Below are 20947 nucleotides of genomic sequence, written 5' to 3' on the forward strand. Positions count from 1 at the left end.
GAGGGTGAGGATGAAGGTGGTGATGATGATGAAGGTGGTGGTGATGAAGCTGAGGATGAAGGTGATGGTGAGGGTGAGGATGAAGGTGGTGATGGTGAAGGTGGTGATGATGAAGATGGTGATGGTGAAGATGGTGATGGTGAAGGTGATGGTGAAGGTGGTGATGATGAAGATGGTGATGGTGAAGGTGATGGTGAAGGTGGTGATGATGAAGATGGTGATGGTGAAGATGGTGATGGTGAAGGTGATGGTGAAGGTGGTGATGGTGAAGATGGTGATGGTGAAGATGGTGATGGTGAAGATGGTGATGGTGAAGGTGATGGTGAAGGTGGTGATGATGAAGATGGTGATGGTGAAGATGGTGATGGTGAAGATGGTGATGGTGAAGGTGGTGATGGTGAAGGTGGTGATGGTGAAGATGGTGATGGTGAAGGTGGTGATGATGAAGATGGTGATGTGAAGGTGGTGATGGTGAAGGTGGTGATGATGAAGATGGTGATGGTGAAGGTGGTGATGGTGAAGATGGTGATGTGAAGGTGGTGATGGTGAAGGTGATGGTGAAGGTGGTGATGATGAAGATGGTGATGGTGAAGGTGATGGTGAAGGTGGTGATGGTGAAGATGGTGATGGTGAAGGTGGTGATGGTGATGGTGATGGTGAAGGTGATGGTGAAGGTGGTGATGGTGAAGATGGTGATGGTGATGATGAAGATGGTGATGGTGAAGGTGGTGATGGTGAAGATGGTGAAGGTGATGGTGAAGGTGGTGATGGTGAAGATGGTGATGTGAAGGTGGTGATGGTGAAGGTGATGGTGAAGATGGTGATGGTGAAGGTGGTGATGGTGAATGGTGATGGTGAAGGTGGTGATGGTGAAGGTGATGGTGAAGGTGGTGATGATGAAGATGGTGATGGTGAAGGTGGTGATGGTGAAGATGGTGATGGTGAAGGTGATGGTGAAGGTGGTGATGGTGAAGATGGTGATGTGAAGGTGGTGATGGTGAAGGTGATGGTGAAGATGGTGATGGTGAAGGTGGTGGTGGTGAAGGTGATGGTGAAGGTGGTGATGGTGAAGATGGTGATGTGAAGGTGGTGATGGTGAAGGTGATGGTGAAGATGGTGATGGTGAAGGTGGTGATGGTGAAGGTGATGGTGAAGGTGGTGATGGTGAAGATGGTGATGTGAAGGTGGTGATGGTGAAGGTGATGGTGAAGATGGTGATGGTGAAGGTGGTGATGGTGAAGGTGATGGTGAAGGTGATGGTGAAGGTGGTGATGATGAAGATGGTGATGGTGAAGGTGGTGATGGTGAAGGTGATGGTGAAGGTGGTGATGATGAAGATGGTGATGTGAAGGTGGTGATGGTGAAGGTGATGGTGAAGGTGGTGATGATGAAGATGGTGATGGTGAAGGTGGTGATGGTGAAGATGGTGATGGTGAAGGTGATGGTGAAGGTGGTGATGATGAAGGTGATGGTGAAGGTGGTGATGATGAAGATGGTGATGGTGAAGGTGATGGTGAAGGTGGTGATGATGAAGATGGTGATGGTGAAGGTGATGGTGAAGGTGGTGATGGTGAAGATGGTGATGTGAAGGTGGTGATGATGAAGATGGTGATGGTGAAGGTGATGGTGAAGGTGGTGATGATGAAGATGGTGATGGTGAAGGTGATGGTGAAGGTGGTGATGGTGAAGATGGTGATGGTGAAGGTGGTGATGATGAAGATGGTGATGGTGAAGGTGATGGTGAAGGTGGTGATGGTGAAGATGGTGATGGTGAAGATGGTGATGGTGAAGGTGATGGTGAAGGTGGTGATGGTGAAGGTGATGGTGAAGGTGGTGATGATGAAGATGGTGATGGTGAAGGTGATAATGGTCATGATGATGAAGGTGAGGATGAAGGTAATGGTGAGGACAATGATGAAGGTGATGATGATGAAGATGGTGATGGTGAAGGTGATAATGGTCATGATGATGAATGTGAGGATGAAGGTGATGGTGAGGACAATGAGGAAGGTGATGATGAAGATGGTGGTGATGAAGGTGAGGATGGTGATCATGTTGATGAATGGACAATCTGAGATGCCCTCTGATAGAGACTTGTTCTCCTTGACCTTCTGCCATTGCTCTCCAGGTCTGCTTCTCCTGCGGAAGACTATGGTTATTCCAGGGTGGTCCCCAAGCATTCCTAGGCTGAAAAAGCATCCCAGTACCATCTCAGACTCTACAGGCATCTAATTCAGGGCTTGGGTGCATGAGGACTGCCCCCCACCCCCGCCATGGGGGGAGGGCTCAGAGCATAGGTCGTTGCTACTTTGTCCCAGCCAATTCTTGCTGTGTGGTGAGTGGGACACCGCATCGCCAGATGTTCCAAATTTTCAAGAGATGACAGAAATGCGGATATTTTTAAAAGCAAAATCCCTCAGCTTTTAAATGTTAAAGCTAATTCAAATACAAAAAAATACTGTGTGGGCCAAATAAAACCTGTCCGTGGGTTGGAGCTGGCTGGTTTTTGTAAGCGCTGGTCTAGCCAGACACTGAGCAGCATCGCTGTGGAAGGGGCAAGCGGAGGGAAATGGGCCCGCAAAGAGGCTGAGAAGGAGCAGTCCCAAGAGGCAGGCAGGAAGCCTGGGGAGGCAGCACCGCCACCTCCTCCAGGAAGGCCTCCTGATCAGTCTCTCTCGATGAAAGACAAGGGCAGGTCCTGGCTAAAGAGTGTAGCCTGTGCTCCCTGTGACTTACACTCTGGGAGAACCTTCTGTTTCATGGACTGATTGTGAGTACATATGGTTACGAGTCCATTTAGATGATGCTCAAGAACAGGCAGACTTAGCCTTTGGGGGCAACAGCCATCAGAACGGCAGGGACAGGGCTGCCTGATGGGAGGGCGGATGGGTTCTGAGGATGACACCATCGCTCCATACCTTGGTAAGGTTTTGAGTTGCACAAGGGTTGCTTCTCTTTTGCAATGCACTTGAGATTTGGGCAAATCTTGCATTTCACTGCAAATTTTACCCCAACGGGAAAAAAAAAAGAACCATTTAATGATACGCACTCTTCAGTATGGGGGCAAGTTTAGGGGTGTCTACAGTTTCCTTTGAAATGGATCAGTGTGCATGTTAGTCACTCAGTCGTGTCTGACTCTCTGCGACTCCATGGCTGCCAGGCTCCTCTGTCTGTGGGATTCTCCAGGCAAGAATACTGAAGTGGGTTTCCATTTCCTTCTTCAGAGGATCTTCCCGATCCAGGGATCGAACCCAGGTCTCCTGCATTGCAGGCAGATTCTTTACCCTCTGAGCCACCAGGGAAGCCTGAAATGGATCAGAAATGGATAAAAGAATAAATAAGGTGGATTGACAGGGGGATAGACAGGTAATAAAGCAAAATACTCATGGTAGCATCTAGGTCGTGGGTATCTATCTATTCAGTTTAACATTCTTTAATGTTTCATCTTTATTGAGATATTATTGATATATAATACTGTATAGGGTTCTTTGGAAACTTGTCTGTTCAGGTCCTTTGCTCATTTTATAATTAGATTATTTGTGGGTTTTTTTTTCCACTGTAACATTCTTTCAACTTTTTTGTCTATTTGAAACTTTTCTTAATAAAATGTTGCAAAAAGAAAAGGGCAAGGCCATAATTATGCATAGTTGCTCAGTCCTGTTTGACTCTTTGCGACCCCATGGATTTTAGCCCACCAGGCTCCTCTGCCCACAGGATTCTCCAGGCCAGAATACTGCAGTGGGTTGCCATGCCTTCCTCCAGGGGATCTCCCCAACCCAGGGAGTGAATCCTTATCTCCTGCATTGGCAAATGTATTCTTTAATGCGTGCCGCCTGAGAAGCCCAGGGCTGTAATTAGAGCAACACAATAAAGTAGTATTGGATCATAACCCAAATAAGAAATAAATGGCTGTGATTCCAGAATGATATAAATAATTGATCAAATAAAGTAACATATAGATGAGAGAGAAGGAGCAAATTCTGCGTGCAGAAGAATTCTAGATAACTGATGTGGATACTCTACCCTCAAGGGTGGGGCACAACTCCCTACTTCTCAAGTGTGGGTTCAGCACGATGACATCCTTCTAAAAGGAACAGTATGAAAGTGAGAGAAAAGAGTAAGTTTGTAGCCAAGAAACCTGACAAGCCCTGCCTCCGCCAGGAATTCAAGGTCAGCATCAACAGTCCTGTTGATAGGCTGCAGCCTGGATGGGGAGGCGAGGAGACTGGCATTTTACTTCCGTGGTTTTCCTCCACCAGACCCGGACCCCAGGCTAGTCATGAGCAAAGCATCAGTCACACCCCAAGGGAGGGACCTCCCTGGCGGCCCGATGCTAAAGGGTCTGCCTGCCAATGCAGGAGACCGTCTGAAACTGTTCATGGACCCCTGACCCAGGAAGATCCCGCGTGCTGAGGAGCAGCTCAGCCTGAGTACCACAGCACTGAACCTGTGCTCTGGAGCCCGTGAGCTGCAGTTGAAGCCACGTGCCCTAGAGCCGGGCTCTGCAACAAGAGAGGCCGCCGCGATGAGAAGCCCAGCACTGCAAGCAAGGAGTAGCCCTTCCCCCCGGGGAAAAGCCCACGCAGGGACAAAGACCCGCCCACGGCCAGAAGTGATCAGTAAACTTATGTTTAAAATACCCCAAGGGGGGGAACATCTTACAAAACACTCAGCGGGTCTTCTTCAACACTGTCAAGTTTGTCCAAAAACAAGGAAAAGGGGAGAAACCACCAGAGCTCAGGGGAGCCTCGGGAGACTCGGTGACTTACATTCACGTGGTCTCCTGGGCGGGGGCCTGGAACAGAAGAAAGACATGAGGTGGAAACCGCGGCGCTCCAGATAAAACGCGGGCCTTGGCTAACAGCCGTGCCTGAACCAAGGTTCATGCGCTGTGACGGGGTACCACAGCCACGTCAGATCTTAGGGGCGGGGGCAACGGGGGCCAAGGTGGATAGGAATTCTCTGTACCACCCTTGCAAACTTTTCTGGAAGTGTAAAGCTGTTCTAAAATAAAAAATTGACTTAAATAAAGCAATCCCATTTTTTTTTTTTTAATGATAGAGTGAAAAAAAAAAATCTAGGCTCACTGGTGCTTGCAGGAAGCAGCTCCATCCCTTCTTGGTCTGCCTTCACACTCCATCTGCCCGAGTCCCCTTTCCCTCCCCCGTCGCTATATGAGGAGCAGATATTCTACATTTTTCTTGCCATCTGGGGGTTTTCCACCTGTCCCGACTTCAGGGGGTCAACCGTCCAGCCTAACTTAATATCAGAATGTCCCCCTGGCATCCAGCTCGGTCACTACCTGTTTTCCAAGGGGGGGCTCGAGCTAAGATGGGGGTAAGGGGGCCGGTCCACGGCTGGCTTGCCCGCTCACCTCGCCCTCTTTGTCCAGGTCTGAGACAGATGCTCCTTCCCAGGTTGTATCAGGTGTTCAGCTGCTTTCTCTCTGTCTCACGGGAATCCCCCTTCCTCCTTCCCTCAAGCCCACCAAGAATTCCTGCTGCCCTTCCTCAGCACCAGGTTTCTGCTGCTAATGATGCTCTCCAGCCAAAGACCGCCAGGAACACGCTTGCTTGCAGTAGAACAAGCTGGGCTTCTTGCTCAGCACAGTGGGGGAGAACCACGGGTTGGGAGGGGACACAGCCCAAGGGACAGGGCGCTACCAACTGCACTGTGTGCGCTCGGTCACCAGTCGTGTCCGGCTCTCTGCAGCCCCACGGACTGCAGCCCCCAGGCTCCTCTGTCCATGGGATTTCCCAGGCAAGATCACTGGGCTGGGTTGCCCTTTCCTCTTCCAGGGGAGTCTTCCCGATCCAGTGAGCGAACAGGTGGTAGATTCTTTGCCCCTGAACCACCAAGGAAGTCCAGGGGCTGCCCAGGGTCCCCACCAAATCCACTCATTGAAGTTGTCACCCTCAGCATCTCAGATGTGACTATACTTGGAGAAGGGGCCTTGACAAGGTAATGAAGTTAATGTGAGGTCATTAGAGGAGAACCCTAATGCAATATGAGTGCTGCCCTCACTAGAAGAGGGGATCAGGACACAGACATGACAGAGGGCCAGCCATCTGGGGACACAGTGAGGATGAGGGCACTTACGGGCCAAGGAGAGAAGTCTCAAAAGAAACTAAACTGGCAGGCACCTCGATCTCAGACTCTCAGCCTTCAGGAGGGTCAGAAAATAGATTTCTGTTGTTGAAGCCCCTGAGTCTGTGGGTCTTTGCCATGGTGGCCCAGGAAAGTGATTCAGAGGGTGTGAGAGAGGTGCTACAATTGGCTTTAGATTTACTGGCTCACTTTGAGCAGGGTCAGAGGAAGAGAACTTGCCCTGGATTTGGGTGTTGTCAGGAAGCCAAAGAAACCCTGTGATTGGGTGTCTCAAGAAATCTTATCTACAAACAGCTCATACGATTCAATATAAAAAAACTCAAATCAAAAAATGGGCAAAAACCGTAAACTGACATTTCTGTGAGGAAGACATTCAGATGGCCAACAGGCAGAGGAAAAGGTCCTCAACACCACTGATTATCAGAGAAGCACAGATGGAAACCACGATGAGGTCACAGCTTCACGGCAAACCACACACCAGTCAGAGCGGCCGTCGTCAGGAAGTCTGTAAACAATAACTCTTGGAGGGGGTGTGGAGAGAAGGGAGCCCTCCGACACTGCTGATGGGAATGTAAATTGGTGCAGCCACTATAGAGGACGGTATGGAGGTTCCTCAAAAACTAAACATAGAGTTGCCATATGATCCGGCAATCCCACTCCTGGGCAGATACACAGAAAACATGACAACTCTAATTCAAAAAGATTCATGCGCCCCAACGTTCACAGGTGGCGCTGGTGGAAAAGCATCTGCCTGCGGATGCAGGAGACCCAAGAGACGACCGTTCCTTTCCTGGGTCGGGAAGGTCCCCTGGAGAAGGAAATGGCACTCGCTCCAGTGTTCCTGCCTGGAGAATCCCGTGGACAGAGGAGCCTGGCGGGCTACAGTCCCTGGGGTTGCAAAGAGTGGGACATGGCTGAGCGCACACACACAGTGTTCATAGCAGCCCTATATATGATAGCCAAAATGTGGAAACAACCCGAGGTTCTGGTAACAGACGGCTGGTTTAAGAAGATGTGGTGGACACGTACAATGGAATATTACTCAGCCATAAAAAAGAGTGAAATAATGCCAACATGGATGGACCTAGAAATATCACATTAAGTGAAGTCACACAGAGAAAGATAAATAATATATGATGTCACAATGTGGAATCTGACAGTAATAATACAAATGAATCTATATATAAAACAGAGGCAGACTCACAGACATTGGAAACAAACTATGGATACTAAAGGGGAAAGGAGGGGCAGGGAAGGATAAATTAGGAGTATGGGATTAACAGATACCAGCTACTACACATAAAAGAGATGTATATATTTACTGAGTAGCATAGAGAACTGTATTCTATCTTATAATAACCTATAATGGAAAAGAATTTTTTTCTCTCTCTCTATAAAATGTTGTTTATTCATTTAAATATAATGTTGTTTTTTAGTCTCTAAGTTGTGTCCTAGTCTCTTGCGATGTCATGGACTGTAGCCCGTCAGCCTCTTCTGTCCATGGAAGTTTCCAGGCAAGAATATTGGAGCAGGTTGTCATTTCCTTCTCCAGGGGATCTTTCCGATCCAGGGAGCAAACCCAGGTCTCCTGCATTGCAAGCGGTTTTTTTTTTTGTTTTTTTTTTTTCACCCGCTGAGCCACCAGGGAAGCCCATATTTTCTGCGCACTTGAAACCAACACAGTATTGTGAATCAACGAAAACCCTCCAACTTTTAAAATTGACATACAAAAAGAGACAGAAAGAAGGAAAGAAAAAGAAAAAGGAAGGAAGAAAGAAAGAGAGAGAGAGAGAAAGGGAGGGAGGGAGGAAGGAAGGAAGAAAGAAAGAAAGAAAGAAGGAAAGAGAGAGAGAGAAAGAAGGAAAGAAAAAGAAAAAGGAAGGGAAGGAAGGAAGGAAGGGAGGGAGGAAGGAAGAAAGGAAGGAAGAAAGGAAGGAAGGAAGGAAGAAAGAAAGAGAAATCTTGTCTACAGGAAGGCAGAGGAGAGCAAGGCTAGCCGGGTACCGGGCGAGGAAGCAGGCTCCGGTCACCGGGAAAGCGTGTGCGCTGCGGCTGCGCAGTGACCCCGACCGAGGCGGGATGCGTAGGCTGTCCGCATCCCGCGGGGCCGTCCTGGCCCGGCCGGGAGCCTCACCTCCCTCCCGCTCACCCTTTCCCAGCAGGCGCCGGCGTTTTTCTCCCTGATGGGCAGTGCGGTATCTGCAGAGACGACCAGCCTCACTAAACTCCCTCCAGGCCTGGCCCGTGTCTGCCGGGTCCTGCGTGGGATGCTCCCACGGGTCCGGGGAGGCCGCAGCAGACCTGGACACTAGGGAGAAGTAGTTTAGACGGTGACAGACTCCGCGGTGGGAGTCTACCTGTCGCGGCTTCACCCCAAGCCACCCGCGCCGCACCTGTCCCTCACACTCGCGGGCTCCTGTCCTGCTCTGGCCCTGCTGGCCCCTGCTCTCGACCACGGCACCCCCGGGGCCCTCGCCCCCTCGGGCAGGCCTCTGGGGTGTTCTCACTGCCTGGCGGCGCCCGCAGCGTCACACCTGCTTCTGCTGTGTGTGTGTGTGTGTGCGTGCGCGTGTACGCGCGGGCGCGTGCCAGCCACTCAGCTTTCCCTCCCCTCACCCCAACCTGGCTTCCTTGGTGGCTCAGTCGGTAAAGAATCCGCCTGCAATGCAGGAGACCGGGGTTCCCTCCCTGGGTCAGGGAAGATCCCCTGGAGAAGGGAACGGGCAACCCACTCCAGTATCCTTGGCTGGACCATCCCACGGACAGAGGAGCCTGGCGGGCTACAGTCCACGGGGTCGCAAAGAGTCGGACATGGCTGAGTGACTAACACCTCAACCTCACACTCCCAAAATTCAGAGGATCAGCCTTCTTCCACCATGCTGCATCTCCGGCCGGGGGAGACCCTGAGATGTCTTAAAATACAGGCCGCTGCATGTCTGATGCTTCTATGTATTTACTAGACGCCCCACCGGCTTCTACGTTGGTCTCTCAGTCGTGTTCAACTCTTTGCGACCCCATGGGCTGCTCTATCCATAGGATTCTCAAGGCAAGAGTCCTGGAGTGGGTTGCCATTTCCTTCTCTAACCAGTGGCTTGCAGGATCTTAATCCCCAGACCAGGGATGGAACCTGAGCCCCTGCTGTGGAAGCACAGAGTCTTAACCCCTGGATCCCCAGGGAAGTCTTGTGAAGCTACTCTTTAGGACACGTGTGCATTTATTGTCCATGGGCTCTCCCCCTGGGACATCAAAGTGCAGAAATATAGGAATCCACCCCCCCCCGCTGTGTTTTAAACGGCTTTACTGAGATATAGGTGATATACTGAAAACACACATATTTAATGTGTGCCCTTTGATGACTTTGCAGAAAAAGCAAACACGGTAAAACCATTACCCCCATCAAGGTAATGTACGTTTCTGACACCTCCCAGGCTCTTCTTGTTCCCTCTTTTAACATCCTTTCATGCCTTCCTTTGAGAAGGTTTTGTCTTTTATTTGTCTGGCCGCATGCAGGATCTTATGCCGAGGTTTCACCCTCAGCATTGGAAGCTCAGAGTCCCAACCACTGGAGCATCAGCTCCCTATGCTGTTATTTTGAAATGACTTTAGCTCTACAGAAGAGCCATAAAGGTGGCGCATATACCCTTTGCTTAAGCTTCCCGTTGTTAACATCTTACATAACCAGAGTTTTGTTGCTTAATCGCTAAGCTGGGCCCAGCTCTTTGCCACCCCATGGACTGCAGCCCTCCAGGCTCCCCTGTCCATGGGATCTCCCAGGCAAGAATACTAGAGTCGGTTGCCATTTCCTTCTCCAGGGCACCTTCCCGACCCAGGATCAAACCCCGGTCTCCTGCATTGCAGGTGGATTCTTTACCGACTGAGCCACAAGGGAAGCTCTTGGGTGCAACAAGAAACCTACTTTATTTGGTATGATGGGGAGGCATTTTGGAGGAAGTGATAGAAGGTGGTCCCTGAAGGATGAGAAGTGTTTTGGGTAGAAATAACAGCCTATGCAAAGGCCTATGAGGCAGGGACAAGCTTAGACTTGGAGGAGCAGACTGAACCAATACGTGTGTGTGGGTGGGCGGGGGGTGGCTGGTGGGAGCAAGGAAAGGGGTGTTCTGAAGGGCGAGCCTGGAGAGGTGGGCAGGCCAGCTCTCCCAGGGTCTGAAGTCTGAGAGGCATCTTAGAGCTTCTTTTCAGGCAACAGAGCCATGGGTAGGGGTGGGGTTTAAGCAAACCTGGGTGTGGCATTGTGGCTGTGAATGGAGTTTGACAGGAAATGGCTTGTGTGTCCAGATGCTAGAGATGTATTTAGATCTAGCCAGTGGGACAAACATCAAGCCATTTTGTTGATAGCATGACAGCCACACAGCTAGGAAGACAGCATAACCTCGAGGCTCCTGGGATCCCCTCTGAGCCACGCAGGATGGGTATGTCTCACCTGGACAGGCAGGCATTTTCACTTTGATTTTTTCTCTTTCCTTTTTTTTTCTTTCTTTGTGTGTGTGTGTATGCACTTAGTCACTCAGTCGTGTCCTACTCTTTGTGAACCCATGGACTGTGCCTGCCAGGCTCTTCTGTCTGTGGGGATTCAATATTCTCCGTAGGCAAGAACATTGAAGTGGGTAGCCATTTCCTTCTCCAGGGGATCTTCCCAACCCAGACATTGAACCCAGGTCTTCTGCATTCCAGGCGGATTCTTTACCGTCCGAACCACCAGGGAAGACTATGAATACTGGAGTGGGTAGCCTACCCTTCTCCAGGGGAACCTTCCTGACCCAGGGATCAAACTGGGTTTCCTGCACTGCAGATGGGTTCTATGCCAGCTGAGCTACCAGGGAAGCCCTAGCTCTTGGTATTTACACTCACTGCCTTTTGGGGGGATGGAGGGCAGGGAGTGCAACTCAGTTCACGCTTAACAGGAAATCCTGCATAGAAGACAAAGCAGAGAGAAGAGAAACCAGAGCCGATGTGGGTGAGGAAGGGATGGGAGCTCTGAGCCCACAAGGTGGTCCTCGTCTTTGCCCTGAAGGATAATCTCTCAAGGGAAGCACTCTGGTGCTTTGGGATTGGAAAGAAAAATGGTCTTCTCCAGTCCTGTGGCCACTGCAGAGTTTTTCAAAATTTGCTGACATATTGCGTGCAGCACTTTAGCAGCTTGGATTTGGAATAGCTCAACTGGAATTCCATCACTTCCACTGGCTTTGTTCGTAGAGATGCTTCCTAAGGCCCACTTGGCTCCACACTCCAGGAGGTCTTCAGTTTAGAGTCACCCTCGTCACTTTCCACCTCACTTTGGGCTGATTGCAGTGACTCTGTGACTGTTGCCTCCAGCCTTGGCCTCTCTGAACTAACCCCTGCACTTCCCTCTCCCCAGCAGCCACCTGGGCTCCCTGTGGGCCTCTGAATGAGCTGCTGCACAGGCCCACCCCCCCACCCCACGACGTTGCTCCCACTGCCCCTCCGCTTGGAGCTGTGCTCTCCCGGATGCACAGTGACCAAGTTCATCTCTCATTCTAACCCTTGCTCAAATGCACATCCTCAACTCCTCCTCCCCAGACCACTGTATAAACATCTCAGCCTGCCCCCCACCCCCCAGGAAATGTAGATCTCCCAGACCGCCCCTCCACCTTCTCGTTTTTCCAAATCATTTTTCCTCTTCGAGTAGACTATGAATTTACTTATTGAGAAGACTCTTGAGCGTCCCTTCATCAGCAAGATGACCAAGTCAGTCAGTCCTAAAGGAAATCAACCCCTGAATATTCATTGGAAGGGCTGAAGCTGAAGCTCCAATACTTTGGCCACCTGATGCGAAGAGCCAGCTCATTGGAAAGACCCCAATGCTGGGAAAGATTGAAGGCAGGAGGAGAAGGGGACGACAGAGGATGAGATGGTTGGATGGCATCACTGACTCAATGGACATGAGTTTGAGCAAGCTCCGGGCATTGGTGATGGACAGGGAGGCCTGGTGTGCTGCACGCAGTCCATGGGGTCGCAAAGAGACTCAACTAACAGACTGAACAACACTCCCTCCACAAGAAGATAAGATCCTCAAGGGTGGGGTTTTGTTTTGGTCTACTGATGGCCCTCAAGAGCCTCGAAGAGTGCCTGATATACAGAGGATCAACAAATCCTTATTGAATAAAGAAATGAATTTGTCAGATTAAAAAAAATTTTTTTTCCCCTTCCCTTCCTGCAGGAAGGGAACTTCTTCTCTGTGGTCGCAAGAGGGAGCCCAAGATACAAGTTAATTCTCTGCAGCCCCGGACACCTAGGGCTTCCCCCATGGCTCAGCGGGGGAAACGCGGGTTGGGATTCCTCCTTTGGGAAGATCTCCTGGGGGAGGAAATGGCAGCACACTCCAGTAATCTTGCCTGAAAAACCCAAGGACAGAGGCGCCACAGTCCCTGGGGTCACAGAGTCAGACAAGGCTGCGTGACTCAGCACTCCACTGCAGACACACGTTTCCTTCTCTTGTTCGTGTTGTGAATGATGCTGCGAAGAACACAGGGGTTTTCATCTCTCTTCAAGATCAAGCTTTCATTTCCTTCGGAAACAGACTCAGGGGTGGGATCACTGGATCACACGATAGTTCTATTTTCTGTTTTGTTTTTGTGAGGAAGGAATGATTCTGGTTCTCATGCAAACGCAGGTGTATATGGAAAGGGTACCAACCACCTCAGCTGAGCCGTCTTCAGCCCTCTGGTTGACACCCGTGCATCACCCTCCCACCTCCGTCCTGAGGGCTGGCAATTGGGAACTGGTGGCAGATGCTGCAGCCCTTCGCTCTCATATAGGAGCCCGACCCGGGTCTCACGGGACAGCCTCCTCCCGAGTCTGGGGAGCGGAGGCGTCCTTCCTCTTCAGCTCCAGCCTTGACCGGCAGGACCGCTCTGGGGACCGGGGGTCAACAGGAAGTGCCTCTCCCGATGAGAGCGCTCCTGCTGCTCTTCTCAGTAGATGCCCCTACCCAAAACCGGAGTCCTATTTTATCCCATAATTTCCCAGGAATAATGAAACAGGCCATAGTAATTAGCTCTTGACTAGCTTTTCTTTTTGCTTTTATTATTATTTTTTGAGATGTACACACTCTATTTTTTATTTTATTTATTTTTGGCTGTGCTGCATCTTTGCTGCCGGCATGTGGGCTTTCTCTTGTTGCAGAGAGGGAGGCCAGTCTCTCCTTGTGGAGCACGGGCTCTAGGGCCCAGGGGCTTCAGTAGCTTGTGGCCCACGGGCACTAGGGCACGCAGGCATCCGTAGTCCCAGCTCCCTGGCTCCAGGTGTGGGCTGAGTGGTTGCTGCAAGCAGGCTTAGCTGCTCCATGGCAGGTGGAATCTTCCCAGGCCAGGGATCGAACCCGAGTCCCCCACATTGGCAGGCAGGCTCTCATCCACTGCACCACCAGGAGGCGCTTCATCATTTTTTTAACAGGCTCCACCTTTTTCTTGTAACAGAGTTTTCCTCGCAAGGCAGTGATCTAGAATGACAGCCATAATGTTGGCAAGTCATTTTCTCTCATGTCGATCAACCTAAAGTCCAGGCACGAGCTTGGCCGGCATTCCTAGTACCTTGGCAGTCAAGACTCTGTCCGCCTTCCGCTATCTGCCAGGTGTAGCCCGATTCTGGGGGTGGGGGGAGTTGCTATGTTTAACAGGGTGACACTACTGCTCTGTTGAGATTAGATCAAAGGTGAGGAAGTTAAAAACAGTAGCGGGGAGAAAGACAAACAGCATAGGACATCACTTACATGTGGAGCCTAAAATCTGACACAAATCAACATATCTACAGACAGAGACAGACTCACAGACATAGCAAACAGACTGTGGTTGCCAGTGGGGTGGGGTTGGGGGAGAGATGGGCTGGGGGTTTGGGGTTAGTGGATGCAAATGCTTCTGTGTAGACTGGATAAACAACAAGGTCCTACCGTGGAGCATAGGGACTTATGTTCAATATCATGGGATAAACCATGATGGAAAAGAATATAAAGAAGATTGCAAAAAGCCCAAAATGAAACAAAAAATTAACAGAGAGGATAGATGTTTGCCTCTGGCAGGCAGATGGGCTAGAGACAAGTTGTCTTCATTGTTTAAAACTAGGGTTTTTATCCTTTTGAGTCTTGCTAACGCCCAGTCCACCTTCATCCCAGGATGTGGCCCTTTGTGGATGTTCATAGGATCTTTTCTCCACTTTGGAGCCCTCTGCTTGATAGCCCAGTTTGAAAGTTCTGTATTTTAATGAGATGGCCAAAACATCTATCCAGCTTTTCACTCTCTCCTCCACTGCTTCTACTGTCTAGAGTCAGCCAAGTGTCCGTGTAAAACTTGTGCAAGTGATAAATCCCCCTGTCTTGGTTTCCTTCTCCTTTTGCAATTTATAACCAAAAATTCTCTCTTGCCTTGGAAACGCTCCAGGGCTGGCAAGCAGATGTTCTTTAAGGTTTGTCCCCGTTTTTTTGTTTGTTTCGTTTTTTCTTTTGCAAGTGGGAAGTTTAACCTAAAACAGCCTAGTCAGTCATTTTTGGAAACCAAACTTCTATCAGCATTTCTTTTGAGTTTACTTCCCAGTCTCGAATCCGTGTGTGTGTGTGTGTGTGAGTGTGAGGGTGTGTCCTCAGTAGCTCAGTTGTGTCCGACACTTTGTGACCCCATGGACTGTAGCCCGCCAGGCTCCTCTGTCCGTGGGATTTCCCAGGCAAGAATACTGGAGCGGGTTGCCATTTCCTTCTCCAGGGGATCTTCCCAATCCAGGGATCAAACCTGGGTCTCCCATACTGGCACGTGGATTGTTTATCCCAAGCCGCCTGGCATCCCTGGCATTCTGATAGTCACCATCCTACCCCAAGCAACTCATCTCTTTCCTGGAGAACAAGAGCTTCTTAAGTAGTCAGTCTATCCACCCAATTTTTGTTTTCTTTAATAAATACAAAATGTACATTTACATTATATATAATTGCTAAATATAGCATCACAATAATAGGGGACCACAAAGGATCTTCTCAGGTTGAAAGCCAGCTCCACCACTCACTGGATGCACAGCACAATCCAATCAGTTACCCCTCTGAGCCCCACTATCCTCATCTCTACAATGGATCTAATAAAGGAAGCTCCTTTACTGAGTCTTCTGAGAATTAAGCCAACTATCCATATGCAGAACTCGGAACAGCGACTGGCCTATCAGTGCCCAGAAAATGTGAAAATGTGAGCTGCTTTTTGTCTTGTTTCCTTTTTGTTTTTTTTTCCTGTCCGCACAAAATGGCTTGTGGGATCTTAGTTCCCTGAACAGGTATTGACCCCGCACCCCCTGCTTTGGAAGTGCAGAGTCTTAACCACTGGACCACCAGGGAAGTCTCCTAAGCTGTTATTTTTGTTGTCTCTTCCGATTCTGTCTCCATGAAGTGGCCGCATGGATGTATCCTAGACAAAAATCTGATTATGCCAGACTTACATTTAAAACCTTCTCCGGGACTTCCCAGTGCTTAGGACCCCGCCTGCCAACGCACGGGACATGGGTTCGATCCCTGGTCGGGGAACCAAGATTCCACATTGCCGTGGTGCACCTAAGTCCTCTCACAGCAACTAAAACACCACGCGACCAAAATAAATACATTCAATAATTATTTTTTAAAATATATATAAAATAAGATAAAACAAAACCTTTCCCGTTATCCTAAAGATACAATCCAAAGTCTTTACATGGCCTTTTAGGAAGTGCTACATGTTTAGTCTCTACTGAAGCTTCTCCACGATGTTTTCCCATCTCCTTCTTAGAACCACCAGTAAAATTAGTTCCTGACCCGGGGCTGCAGTCAAGGTTCTGCCAAGCTTCTCCCCGGCCCTCTGCCCTGCTTCCCCGTGTTGACAGCTGATCTGTCGTCCCATGCCTATGAAAGCTCAGTATCACCCAGGGGCCTTCCCTGGGGTGGGCAGTCAAGGTCAACTCCCCTCTGAAGCCAGAGCCAGAACCACTGTTTCCCGCAGAGCTCCTCAGAGCGATTTTCTTGGCTTCTCTGGTATGCCCTGTGCATTGTTTATTTGATTCTTTGGCCTCCTGGCACGTGGGATCGCGGGATCGTAGTTCCCCAACCAGGCGTCGAACCCCCGCCCCCTGCGCTGGAAGGCGGAGTCTTAACCGCTGGGCCACGGGGCAGTCCCTGTTGCGCTGTGTTATCAGTGGAGGCAGCGTGGTATTTCCAGCCTTCCTTACACTCCTGGAAACTCGTGACTGATTCTCATCACTGCAACCAGAGCACACGTGATACCTGTCATTCTCCTTCGTCTCTCTGGTAGCAGAGAGGTCTTAGTGGATGCTGAAGCCCCAAATTTGGAAGAATCCGGGGAGCACGGGTCACCCTGTGGGAGGGACCCCAACTGCAGACCTGGAGACACCCCTACAGAAGCATCACATGAGTGAGAAATAGATATCTTGTTGAGATACATTACTGAGCTTTTTGAGGTTGATGTGTGAAAAAAAAGAAAAAAAAAATCCAGTGCTACTAGTGGTTATTCATCACCCCTGAAATCACGTGACTACTGGAGAGCTATGATATGTGTCTTCCTCACTAGGCTGGGAGCTCCGTTAATTTGCATGTTTCAAAAGATTGGGGTCTTTAAGAGACACCCAACTGGTTGAACAACAGCAGCAAGGGAGGCACCAGATACGCCTCCCTAGGGAGGTAACGCGCCCAAGGTGCATATTCTACATAAGTTGTTGCTGTTGTTCACTCGTTCATCTTGTCCGACTCTTTACAACCCCATGAACTGCAGCCCGCCGGGCTCCTCTGTCCATGGGATTTTCCCAGGCAAGAATTCTGGAGCGGGTTGCCATGCCCTCCTCCAGGGGATCTTCCAACCCAGGGATGGAACCCGTGTCTCCTGCATTGGCAGGCGGCTTCTTTACCGTCTGAGCCACCAGGGAAGCCCGATGCCTCGGTTGGCGGGGTCATAAGAACACGCTCCTTTGCCATCCGCCCTCCCGTGTGTTTCTTCTTTAGATTACTTGCCACATGAGGCAGAGCTCGTCTGGCCGTTCCCAGGAAAGCATGTGTTCCCCCTTTCACAGTGGTGCGGTCTCTCCGGGAGGGGGCGACTCACAAGGGAACCTACTGTTGGGTCTCAGGTGCATCTGCTTGTGACCTTAGTTAAGTATGTACAGCCAAGAAATTTGGGCAGAAATAACACGTATCCTTTCTAGGCCAGCCATTTACCGGTGGACGCACCCTCTCTGCTTTCTCTTTCTCTTGCCTTCTGTTGGAGGCAGAGGGCACCGCTGCCCATGAAGACGGTCGGGCCACACATGGAAGCGACCTGTAGTTCCTGAAAACTCCTAGGGAGGAAATTAAAACTTCACCCAGGAAAACCCACCTTGGTTATTTGCATAAGCGAGAAACCAACTTCCGTTGTGTTAAGACACTGGTGTCCCAGGGTTGACTTGCAGTTACAGTGGTGAGTGCTACTCTCTGTCTGTCTGTTTAATATCACAGCATCATTAAATAACTGATGGTTAGCTCTTTGAGTCTGTCCCTGGTTGGATGGGAGCTCTGGGCATAGGGACCCTACCTGTTTTGTTCGCTCCTGTGTGCCAGATGCCGAACACATGGCAGGCAATGTGTAAATAGTGGTTAACTGGCTTCTGAAGAAACGGAACTGATGAGCTCACATTTAGGAAAGTTCATGGGGCAAGCAATGTGTCTGAGGTCATGGTGGAGACAGGAGCAGAGGAAAATCTCATTCTGTCTGACTTCTCAGTCCACACTCTGCATGTCTTTCAATATTTCAAGGAATAAGTTTCCACTACACATCTACTCAGAGTGGCCAAAATCCAAAACTCTGAGGAAGCCAAATGCTGCTGAGAAATGTGGAGTGAGAGAAACTCTCATTCTTCACTGCTGGGAAATGCAAAATGGGACAGCCGCTTTGATGAAAGACCCACAGTTTCTTAGAAAACTAACCCTGCTTCCCATGTGGTCCAGCAGTGGTGCTCCTTGTTATTTACCTGAATGGACTGAAAATATGTCTGCACGAAAAAGCTGCACACAGATCTGTATTGTTGTTGTTCAGTCGCTCAGTTGTGTCCGACTCTTAGCGACCCCATGGACTGCAGCACGCCAGGCCTCCCTGTCCATCACCAACTCCTGGAGCTTGCTCAAACTTGTGTCCATCGAGTCGGTGATGCCATCCAACCATCTCATCCTCTGTCGTCCCCTTCTCCTCCTGCCTTCAATCTTTCCCAGCATCAGGGTCTTTTCCAATGAGTCGGCTCTTTGCATCAGGTGGTCAAAGAATGGGAGCCTCAACTTCTTTTTTTTTTTTTCATTTATTTTTATTAGTTGGAGGCTAATTACTTTACAATATTGTAGTGGTTTTTGCCATACATTGACATGAATCAGACCTGGATTTACATGTGTTCTCCATCCTGATCCCCCCTCCCTCCTCCCTCCCCATCCCATCCCTCTGGGTCTTCCCAGTGCACCAGCCCTGAGCACTTGTCTCATGCATCCAACGAGGGCTGGTGATCTGTTTCACCCTTAATAGTATACTTGTTTCAATGCTATTCTCTGAGAACATCCCACCCTCGCCTTCTCCCACAGAGTCCAAAGGTCTGTTCTGTACATCTGTGTCTCTTTTTCTGTCTTGCATATAGGGTTATCATCACCATCTTTTTAAATCCCATATATATGCGTTAGTATACTGTATTGATGTTTATCTTTCTGGCTTACTTCACTCTGTATAATGGGCTCCAGTTTCATCCATCTCATTAGAACTGATTCAAATTAATTCTTTTAATGGCTGAGTAATATTCCATGGTGTATATGTACCATAGCTTCCTTACCCATTTGTCTGCTGATGGGCATCTAGGTTGCTTCCATGTCCTGGCTATTATAAACAGTGCTGCGATGAACATTGGGGTGCACGTGTCTCTTTCAGATCTGGTTTCCTTAGTGTGTATGCCCAGGAGTGGGATTGCTGGGTCATATGGCAGTTTTATTTCCAGTTTTTTAGGGAATCTCCACACTGTTCTCCATAGCGGCTGTACTAGTTTGCATTCCCACCAACAGTGTAAGAGGGTTCCCTTTTCTCCACACCCTCTCCAGCATTTATTGCTTGTAGACTTTCGGATAGCAGCCATCCTGACTGGCGTGTAATGGTACCTCATTGTGGTTTTGATTTGCATTTCTCTGATCATGAGTGATGTTGAGCATCTTTTCATGTGTTTGTTAGCCATCTGTATGCCTTCTTTGGAGAAATGTCTATTTAGTTCTTTGGCCCATTTTTTTTGATTGGGTCATTTATTTTTCTGGAATTGAGCTGCAGGAGTTGCTTTTTTTTTTGAGATTAATCCTTTGTCTGTTGTTTTGTTTGCTATTATTTTCTGGGAGCTTCCACTTCAAATGTGTATAGCAGCTTCTTTTTCCATAACCGCCCAAAGTTGGAAGCAACCAAGATGCTGATCAGCCAGTGAACAGATGAATAAACAGAGGTGCATCCACAGGATAGTATTCTGTGCTAAAGAGATAGGAGCTAGCAAGCTCGTGAAAAAACATGGAGGAACTTTATTTTTTTTTTTTAAGCTTTTTATTTTGTCTTGGGGTGTAGCCGATGCACAATGTGGTGATAGTTTCAGGTGAATGGCAAGGGGACTCGCTATCCATATACAGGTGTCCACTCTGCCCCCAGCTCCCCTCCCATCCAGGCTGCCACCCAGCACTGAGCAGGGCTCCCTGGGCCCCACAGTAGGGCCCTGTTGGTCATCCATTGTAAAGATAGCAGGGCGTGCATATAGACACAGAGAAACTTTAAGTGCTTGTTACCCAGTGGAAGCAGTCAGTCTGAATAGGCTACACACCATATGATTCCAACTCCACGACCTTCTGGAGAAGGAAAAACTATGGATATGGTAAAAGGATCGGGGCTGCCAGAGGTTAGGGAGTGGGGAGGGAATGAACATAGGGAGCAGAGGCATTTTTGGAGAGTGAAGCTACCCTGTAGGGGTCTGTAGTGGCGCATTCATGGCGTTATGCATTTGTCCACCAAGGGTGAGCCCTAGTGTCAACCATGGGCTTCGGGGGGTTCTGATGCCAGTGTGGGTTCACCATCTGTAGCACATGCACCAGCCTGGTGCCAGCCTCTGATAATGGGGGATGCTGTGCCTGTCGTGGGGGGGGCAGGCGGTGTATGAGAAACCTTGGCATCTTCTGATCATCACCCCCCTTTTTTCCATACTGTGCAGCTTGTGGGATCTTAGTTTCCCAACCAGGGGCCAAACCAAGGCCCCTCGGCAGTGAGAGTGCAGAGTCCTAACCACTGGGCCTCCAGGGAATCCCCCTTCTGCTCAGTTTTGCTGTGAACCTAAAACCAGTCTAAGAAATAAAATTTACTTACAAAAAAACCCAAATTACCCATAGGTGGTGGATGGTATTTCAGATAAACATTGTTGTTTAGTTGCTAAGTCATATCCTAGACTTTTTGTGACCCCAGGAACTGCCAGGCTCCTCTGTCCATGGGAATTCCCAGGCAAGAATACTGGAGTGGCTTGCCATTTCCTTCTTCAGGGGATCTTCCCGACCCAGGGATTGAACCCAGCTCTCCTGCACTGCAGGCAGATTCTTAATCATCTGAGCCGCCAGGGAAGCCTCCAGTGCTAACCCTGGGCCAAACCATTTTGCATGTTGTTGTTGTTGAATCGCTCAGTCATGCCCGACTCTTTTGTGACCCCATGGACTGTAGCCCGCCAGGCTCCTCTGTCCATAGGATTCTCCAGACAAGAATACTGGACTGGGCTGCCATTTCCTTCTCCAGGGGATCTACCCAACCCAGGGATCGAACCCACATCTCCTGCA

The 20947-nt window shown here is 49.5% G+C and overlaps 1 protein-coding gene across 1 annotated transcript; it reads right to left on the reverse strand.

Annotated features, from left to right (window-relative positions):
• Window positions 1-140: 140 nt before the first annotated feature.
• On the reverse strand, window positions 141-14045 carry LOC122421221 (vegetative cell wall protein gp1-like; the record flags this gene model as incomplete). The annotated part of the gene is made up of 11 exons (XM_043437092.1): window positions 14036-14045; window positions 13680-13733; window positions 12926-13001; window positions 8113-8307; window positions 1911-2139; window positions 1668-1813; window positions 1346-1584; window positions 1179-1298; window positions 983-1066; window positions 531-779; window positions 141-415 (listed from the first exon to the last, which is right to left on the reverse strand). Coding segments are annotated over exons 1-11 (1677 nt in total), but the record flags the coding sequence as incomplete, so codon positions are not given.
• Between the last annotated feature and the right edge of the window lie 6902 nt (window positions 14046-20947).

This window comes from Cervus canadensis, chromosome 18, assembly GCF_019320065.1.
Source record: "Cervus canadensis isolate Bull #8, Minnesota chromosome 18, ASM1932006v1, whole genome shotgun sequence".
NCBI lineage: Eukaryota > Metazoa > Chordata > Mammalia > Artiodactyla > Cervidae > Cervus > Cervus canadensis.